At 38.0% G+C, this 7,442-nt stretch overlaps 1 protein-coding gene across 1 annotated transcript; it reads right to left on the reverse strand.

Moving 5' to 3' along the window:
- Positions 1–167: 167 nt before the first annotated feature.
- LOC137249424 (zinc finger protein 391) lies at positions 168–4,932 on the reverse strand. The gene is made up of 2 exons (XM_067780907.1): positions 4,234–4,932; positions 168–2,376 (listed from the first exon to the last, which is right to left on the reverse strand). The coding sequence occupies exons 1-2, from the start codon at positions 4,780–4,782 to the stop codon at positions 1,453–1,455; spliced, it is 1,473 nt and encodes a 490-aa protein (XP_067637008.1). The 5' UTR covers positions 4,783–4,932; the 3' UTR covers positions 168–1,452.
- Positions 4,933–7,442: the final 2,510 nt, after the last annotated feature.

Here is a 7,442-nt window from a genome sequence, read left to right on the forward strand (position 1 = left end):
ATTTTCTGAGAGAGGACTTTACTTTTAAATTTCCTACCTAGGAAAATATATACATACATATATTCAACTAAAAAAATTTCAAGGTTGGCTTACAAGAGGAAAATAAAACAATTTCTTGTGAGAAAAAAACTTATATACAGCAACATTTAAAAAAAAACGTTCGTACATAATTATACTCTAATTTATTAGGTGTGTTTTTGATAAACATTCTGAAAACAAACAGCTTATAGAAAAAGTTTAGTATTTAGTAATGAAGATGTTTTTTTGTTATCCTTTCCGCATCGATCCCTAGACGCTTTTAACTTTTTGTTGTTGTAGCAGCGCTTCCCCCCATTCAGTAGGCGCAACCACTGTAACCTTCAAGCTATTCAGGTTTTCAACAGTCTACCTGTCTGGTCAAATCTTCGAACATTATCAGATAGTTATTTCACACTTGTTTTGCATGTTGCCTCAACAACTCCTGGTGGTTGATCAACTGATAATTCTCTCCAAAGGCTGGTATGCCTTACCACTTAAAAAACCTTTAGCACAATTTTACTACTTTCATATGTAGGTCATACCCTAGAGACCATGATTCAGAAAAGTTATAGCTTCCTTGCATAGGATGCATAATAAGTGGCATGAAGCAGGGTGTGTTCGGGCCGCCAAATAATAAAAGCAGTATTGCTAAAGTGTTAATTGATGGGAGGTTGATTTGCTAGTGATGATCAATGGATTGTCAATATTTCGTTCAAGAAACGCGCGACGTTACCACAGCTGCTTAAACTTTACCGAAGAACGTGATGCTCTGTCATAGAAAGTAACAATGCTGCAACAACTGCAGCTCGAACACATCCGTATTTGCCATTACATTACTCTTTTAAAAAAAGTCGTATGAATATTTATGGATTTTATTTATTTGTTATGGGAGAAATTTAAACAATACAAAGTAGGAAACTAACTGAAATTATTGTATACTTCCACACAAAACAATAAAATATAAAAAAGGTTTATGAAGCCCATATAATTCAAAAATTGATAACAGAATTGAGAAGGAATAAAAGAAATGTGTTGAAAATAATCCAAACTCTTGCCCGGTGAGAGGCATTAACACTCAACAAGAACATAATTGAAAGCATTAGCAAGGCGAATCTACTTGCCTTGGTACTAAATTCGCCTTGATCATGAGCATTATAAACCTTTTTTAGATTGTGTTTTTGTTTATTTTTTTGTTTGAGTGCGCGGGATTGTGTTTTTTATATTTTCAACACACATTATTGAGGTCTAAGCTGTGAGCAAGGTATTTCTATATTGATGATCTTAAACTAACATGAAAAGGTAAATTTTAAAATTAGACCAAATCACATGCACACAAACACGGATATGCATGCGTAATACATATTGCCTATGTAGTATGTATATCCGTACATAAAACACATAATGTGATACAAATTATCAATAAATCTAGTTAGTCTAATTAGTTACAGAATCCAGCACAGTTACTTCTAGCAAATTCTCAGTAATGCAATTAACTGAATTTATGGCTTCGACTGTATTAACAACATTAACTGAATTACCGATGAGTGAACTTGGTATTCCCATATTAATGCTACTACCCATATTCTCTGTAATCGGTATTGGTATTGTACTATTAGTACCCATAATACAACGACTCAATGCTGCATCATGACTTCGCATATGTGCATTCAAACCACCCGTTTGGGCAAAGGCTTTACCACAGACTTTACATTCATGTTTACGATCCTTAGAATGTAACTTTTTATGTACACGCAAGGACTTTTTACGCTGAAACGTTGACCCACATTGATCGCATGCGAATGGCCTTTCAGGCCGATGTGTTACCGCATGTACATTCAAATCGTGGAAACTATAAAATGCTTTGCCACAAACATCACATTTTGCGGGCCTTTCACCGGTGTGTCGGCGCATATGTGCCTTATAGACGCCATGATCACGGCAACGTTTTCCACATATCTCGCATATGACGGGTCTTTCACCGGTATGACGTAACATATGAGCTTTCAATTCTTTGTCAGTAAAGAAATCATTGCCACATTCTGCACATTTGTGCGCCTTAATGCCGGTATGGCGTATTTTATGTCGCTGCAGGTTACCAGTTTGTGAGAATTTTTTGCCACAAATATCACATATAATGCCAGTATGCTTCCACATGTGAGCGCGTAGATTTCTTTCGGCCTTAAATAATTCACCACATTCGTCACATTTAAATTTCAGTTCAGGTTTTTTCTCTTCTTTCTTTTTCGGGTTATGGCTTTGTCGATGATGGGTTAACATGCTCCGTCTTGTTTTATAAGAACGCATACAATCCGGGCATGGATATGGAAGTGGATCAAGGTCATCTGTGGATTTTACTTTCTGAAAAAAAAGAGAGAAAAGCTTCTAAATGAAATACTAGCTTCATAATTAACTGCTGCCTGTTGAGATGTATAGAGTGTAAAGTCCTCATGTATGGGTCACCAAGAAATGAACCTTCTGTATTTACGGGTCTTAGGTCGGTATGGCCTAGAAGGTTTAATGTGGTCATATTAATCCTTCTCGAGATGGTCAACCTAGTACCTTAATGGTGCTTTGTTACCGGAACAAAGGACCCTCAACATCGATAACACTACCCAAAACCATCGGGGAGTATCTATTGTTAATACAACAACTCGGTCTTTACCCAACCAAGGCTTGCTATTTCCACTTTGCCTTTTAATCCATCAAGCTCCATTCAAAAATGGCGTTTAATTTGAGTTGGACGAGATACTGTTACAACACAAGTCAGCATGTCATGACCTAGTGAACAACTAATTGATGGCTTCAAAATAGGTGTCGAACAGTAACATCTGTGAACATAAGTAATCCTACTAAATGTATTATATTCGGCATAAAAGTAGTGGCAGCAGTGCTTCGCCTCATCCAACACCAACATCTTATAGGTGCGGACACTCACAAATAGTTATCGATATTCTCTAACGGAAGTTCGAGGAAACTTGCAGTATTAACAAGGTTGGACCAAAGATGGATGGGTGTTAGAGGTGTTGGATCCACAGGAAATACATTGCAAGTAAGAGTTTTACCTTTTACAGTATCCAGAACGATGCTGGGCCAGGGTGCCTCGTGTCTCCCTTGGTAGTGTGCTTTTTTTTGTACAAGAGTAGGATATTGTATATTGATAACAGGTTTCACCGGGCTTATGCTTGTCTGTATCAAACGGCCGTGTTGGAAGGTGTCGGATCTCATCATAGTGGTTATAGATATGTTCCCTTAACCCCCTTGGAGGCGGGGCTAAATCAAACAGTTGTTTGCCACGATGTCCTGGTTTGTGACAGTTTAGCAAAAACTGCATTTTCAGTAGTTCGTTGTGCTCTTTTGCCCTACGTAGAGATTGCGTTCAAGGCGCCTTAAGGAGACATCCCGTGGCTGTAGGCCGTCTTTTTAAGACCAGGCGACCAAACTGGTTCCGCGTAGCAGATGAGCGGCAGGACAATTGCTTTGTACATGGTTAGCAACATTTCTTTATATTTTCCCCACGTGCTGCAGGAAAGCAACTTGGGGATTTTGTTGCGGCTTTGTACTTTAGATACAATTTCGGTGGCATGTGCTGCGTCATCTACTTATTTCACGTCCGTGGATTTGTCGGTGATAATGCCAGGTTGCGCGAGGCGATGAAATAGAAAGGCCGGGGAGACAGCTATTGCTTCTGATTGATTGATTTAAGTATTTATTTAGTAATAATATTACTTTTAGAAACTAATTCATCCATTACCCCATTTAATTTGTTGTACCAGATTTCTCCATACTAGTTACGAAGATGATTTCTTATGTCCCTGGAAGTCGGAGCCTCTTAAATCAGATATCTGTCAGGATGCCTAGATTTCAGAGGATTTAAAAGAAACTGAATGCTTCCCGCTTCTATCGACACGTATTAGTTGATCAACCACGCTATATATGATATAGAAGAAATGCGATGATACCTGGATGCAACGCACGCCTAAAACACAGACTGCACCCTTCGGATCTCCAATGCCATTGTTGATCGATTAGAAGTAGGAAGTAGAGCCCTATATGCAATCCCGTTTTCTATTTCAATGTGGAAACTGCATCTTACAGAAACTAAGTATTCTACCTTTAAGTCAATGGCTACTACTTCAGCATCATACTTCCGTTAAACGTTCAGTAATTACAGCGAACACTTTTTTTAATACATCAAAATTCTAAGTGCATACTAACCTCATCATCGGATGAATGATCTGGATTCCAATTGTCATCGTTCGCATCTTCGTTGAAACCTACTGAATTGTTGTCACTGACATCAGCATCATCAACATCATGCGCCTGCTCTGCTTTTGCGACTTTTGAAATTTTCTTGGGTTTGATAGATGTTGTAGACTTACTAGGCTTCACATCAGTTTCAACAATATTTACATCCATATTCTGTAAATCAACAAAATCAAATGGTTTTTCATTATCTACACCTTCATCCTTTTCATGATCCGAATCAGGTGCATCAAACCCCACTGAATCGCCTCCATCGTCACTGATATATTCTTCTTCGCTTTTTATGGGGTCTACATCGGTTTTAATTGTATCATCTACTGTATTTTTCTCAAGTTTTGGGGTTAAATGTTCAGTTTGAAAATGCTGCGGGAATTGATCGAATTCCACATTTACTCCACACAAACAACATGCTACATTGTAATTGTTGGAGCTCACGCAATAGATCTCACCGCATTTGAAATTGTGAAATTTGTTCGTATCCGGCGGCAAGAGTTTTAACATTTTTGTGTTGGTTTATGTGCAATTTATGCTTTTATATTGGTAATAAATATAAAATTCTCTAACGAAAAGCAAAACCCACGACAATCATAAAAAGAAATTGGTTGTTTTAATATCAAATGTAAAAAACATTGTAAATTTTACCAAGTAGCGCAACTAACAGCTGATCGGTGAAAATTCGCACATTCACACGCACAGTTCTCGACTCAGTTTCAAACAAAAACTTTAGATTATTTAACTCAAATTTTAAAGTGAGATAATCCTTACCAATTTATGTACATAGAATATATAAGGCGTTTTTGTTGTTATTAAAACAATAGTTTTGTTTTTATTAAAGCTTTTATCATTTTTTTTTTAACTTTGAAAAAACTCCGAGCACCATTCCTTCATTATATGACATTCGGCTGCCTAGTCCACTGCCTTCCACTCTATTCGCAACATAACCTCTACTTAAGCTGCCAAACTATATAGTAAACAATGGTAAAAAATTTGTCAAAGTGTTGCCAAATTACCATTGTGATGCAGCATAGTGCTGCCAATACTTTTTTTATTTGTTGGTTAAATGCATGGATCAATTATGTACAGGTTGGCTCATCTCATCAGCTGATTTTATTTATGTCATTGCATGGTCGAAGGGATTGTCAAAAGGAGATGGCAAACTCAAAATGAAACCAGCACATTGGCAACATTATACCTACACATACAAAAACTGCTAAGTTGTATGTTTCCATTCCATACCATTCGCACCAACACCAATACACAGATTTTGACAATTTGAACAGACATATTTGTTGCTTTACAGATGAGCCAACCTGTATATAGTTGAACCATGGTTAGATGATACAAATAGCGTAAGGTAAAACCGTTCTCTGTTTGCGTCGGCCATTACATAAAAAAAATTCGACGTAATAAATACTCATATTCCCGAAGAAAAAGCTTTATAAATTAAAAAATTAATTGGTTTCGAAACAATTTTAATGAGTTGCTGTTTTCATGGATGTGGAAACATGATGGAAGGTTAGGTTGGGTTGCGATGGGCTGAGCTGGACACTATGGTAACAGCTCACTACCAATGGGCCCATTGTAATACCCTATACGGTCTCAAAGAGGACCCCTACCCTACCTAAAGCGGGTCAAACCACTTCGTGGAATTTATGTATTTTGCTAGAGCCTTGACGTCATAGCTAGAGACCTCAGCAAGGTCATGTAGAAAAGGTTTACCAAGGATGGCCAACCTACGCCTACTAAGCACTGGACAATGACAGAGAAGGTGCTGGACACTCCTCTTCTGTACATCTGCAGCTGCGACAATATTCGAAGGTCGTTACCCCCATTCTAGCACCATGCGTGTCTATTAAACAATGCCCTGTTAGAACCCTTATCAGGGAGGATAGAACTGATTTGTTTAAAATAAGAAGCGCTCTTGTGCGCCCCTTGTCACATGAGGGCCAGGTTAGCCTGCATGTCTCACACGAGGATATGGCTGACCATAGTCCATTTGCAATTCTTATAGTGCTTGTGTTCACACGAAGCCTGAAAGTGGCATGGGTACACCTACCGAATCATTTCGCGGAAGGATATGGTCGGTGGTGCCTCTTCTGGTCAGCTCGTCTACTCTGCAGTTGCCTTCAATATCCCTGTGCCCAGGTATCAATATAAGGCAGATACTGAAGTGCTGAGCCATCTCGTTAAGAGATCTGCGGCATTCAGTGACCGACTTTCGTTGTCGACGAATGAGTCCAGGGCCTTTAATGTGGCCTGGCTGTCTGAGAAAATAATGTGTAGGGAAACAAACATAAAGTTTTTCCAGTTTCCCAAAATACGATATATAATGGGCGCCAGTTTACTCTGGGAAGAAGCGACTTGAGAGTTTTGTTGGTCGTCAAAAACGGTCTAAACGGTTAAGCGACAATAAAACAAAAAAGCGAATATGTTCATATTGTATTGTAGTTGGCCGCGGAAAACATTAAAGAATGGCAAAGAGTTGCATTCGCGGCATGATTACTACATATTTGTATGTATTTCAGTATTCTGAATTCAATATTTTTGTTAAACCTTTTTATTTTTTATTATGACTTTTTATTGCAAACAAATAAAGCAGAGCACACAACCATAACCAATCTGAGAGAATTTTTGATTAACCAACATCAAAAATTTTACCTTTGTTGCTCAACCGTTTAACCCTGCGCTGCTTGTATCATGGTTGGTTAGGTTCTATACTAATGTCCGCGTTACAATCACCTTTTTCATAGAGATGCGTTCAATGCAAACTTATGCATGATGAGAAGATGCATGTTTTTTTACGGAGGACGGCGGAGCAACACTAGCGCCATTTGAAACACAAAAACTAGCAAATTTCAACTTTTGCTGCAAGCGTCCATATGAATCAAATGTTGTTGTTGTTGTTGTTGCTGTCCATTGCAACATGAGCATCGTATGCTTTGTTTTTTGGTGGCGGCCGGTTTTTTGTCTACGTCTACATAGTCAGGATAGTGTGTGTAATAATATCATAGTACTAATTTATTAATTAACTATACCAATTGAATATAATACTTATTAAAAATATAATAATACTAATTATGGTAATTCTTTACGACAGCATGACACTGCTAATACGCGTCCAAAAATATCGAGAGAGGTTTAAGCTTTAAGGGCGAATTAAT

The sequence above is a fragment of the Eurosta solidaginis genome, chromosome 4, assembly GCF_040869045.1.
Source record: "Eurosta solidaginis isolate ZX-2024a chromosome 4, ASM4086904v1, whole genome shotgun sequence".
Lineage (NCBI taxonomy): Eukaryota > Metazoa > Arthropoda > Insecta > Diptera > Tephritidae > Eurosta > Eurosta solidaginis.